Genomic DNA, 1,275 nt, shown 5'->3' on the forward strand with positions numbered 1-1,275 from the left:
GAAACAGAGTAATATGATTCCAGTAGGTTTTTAAATAGATTTATCAACAATTTAAATAGATGTATGTTAATGTTTAATGATTTAATAATACCATCAATCCTACCCTAAGATCCATTTTTCTCCACGGTTCCTTGTTAGGGTTCAGTTCATAAATGTTATTTCTTCTGACGGCCTCAATATAAGCTTCATGACCCTGTCGAAAATATATTACCTACAAAAAGGAAGTATACATTTAAAAATTAAAAGAAAGCTAAGGAGCAATATAAATTTTGCTTTGTGTTCCATAAACATGTTTCTAAATTTTATTATTTTCATCTCACCTCATCGCCCATTTGAGGAACAAAAGGAGACTTTCGAAGTGTGGTGTCAGTAATCCAAACTGGAGGATGAAATTCATATAAATGTTCCATATTCGCAATCTCTGTTGGAGTCATCCTCCGCAAATTCTGCCAAGGGGAAAAGAACAGTTTGTTAGATTGGAAAGGGGCAGTATGCATCATTTGAATGAGAAACAAAAGAGACTTCACCATTCAGAATGACTATTATTTGCTATGTCCATTTAATGATTAGTTTTTAAACAGCATATGTATTTAGTATTTGTTTCCTTAAAATGTATAGGAATATACTACTTCTTAAAGAACTGTAAATCTACCTAGCACTTTCTTAGCATCACCACCTGAATTCCTAATAGATTCTTCATGCCATTTTACATCAAATGGTAGGGAGCTAATAGCCAACCTACAACCTCTTTCACTCACAGCCTGTTCTGCCAAGACTCCGCTCTGAGTCTGGCCACAGGCTAATCATCACAAGGAGCTTCCTCTTGATTTAAAGTTTTAAGACTAGTGATTTTAAAATACGGTCACAAATTCTTTGTTACTTCTCTCCTCTTCAAGAAGTGGAAGTCTTTTCCTCTCAAGTGTGGGCTGGACTTAGTGACTCACTTCAGCCAAATATAATACAGTACATGAGACAATGTGCCACTTTAAGACTAGGCCATGAAGACATTATGACTTACCCGGCCACTCTGCTAGATCATTCACTCTGCGGAAAGTCATAAGAACACTCAAACAGCCAGCCCTAAGGAGAGGCCCATACGGCAAGGAACTGAGTCCAAAAGCCACATCAATAAGCTTGGGAAGAATACCATCCAACCCCATCAAACTGTCAGATGACTGCAACCCAAGTCAACATGACTATAATTACATGAGCCAAAATCACCCAACTAATAAAGCTCCCAAATTCCTGATCCACCAAAATATGAAATATTATTAT

The 1,275-nt window shown here is 36.7% G+C and overlaps 1 protein-coding gene across 1 annotated transcript in view; it reads right to left on the reverse strand.

Moving 5' to 3' along the window:
• The window catches only part of LOC105806862 (bromodomain and WD repeat-containing protein 1-like), a 61,077-nt gene extending 60,745 nt beyond the window's left edge, over positions 1 to 332 (reverse strand). Inside the window, exons 1-2 of the mRNA XM_012640074.1 lie at positions 321 to 332; positions 104 to 211 (exon numbers count right to left, since the gene is read on the reverse strand). Of these exons, the coding sequence (XP_012495528.1) occupies positions 104 to 211; positions 321 to 332 (120 nt within the window). The remainder of the gene's footprint in view (positions 1 to 103; positions 212 to 320) is intronic.
• Between the last annotated feature and the right edge of the window lie 943 nt (positions 333 to 1,275).

Source organism: Propithecus coquereli, unplaced genomic scaffold, assembly GCF_000956105.1.
Source record: "Propithecus coquereli isolate 6110/MARCELLA unplaced genomic scaffold, Pcoq_1.0 Scaffold148, whole genome shotgun sequence".
Taxonomy (NCBI): domain Eukaryota; kingdom Metazoa; phylum Chordata; class Mammalia; order Primates; family Indriidae; genus Propithecus; species Propithecus coquereli.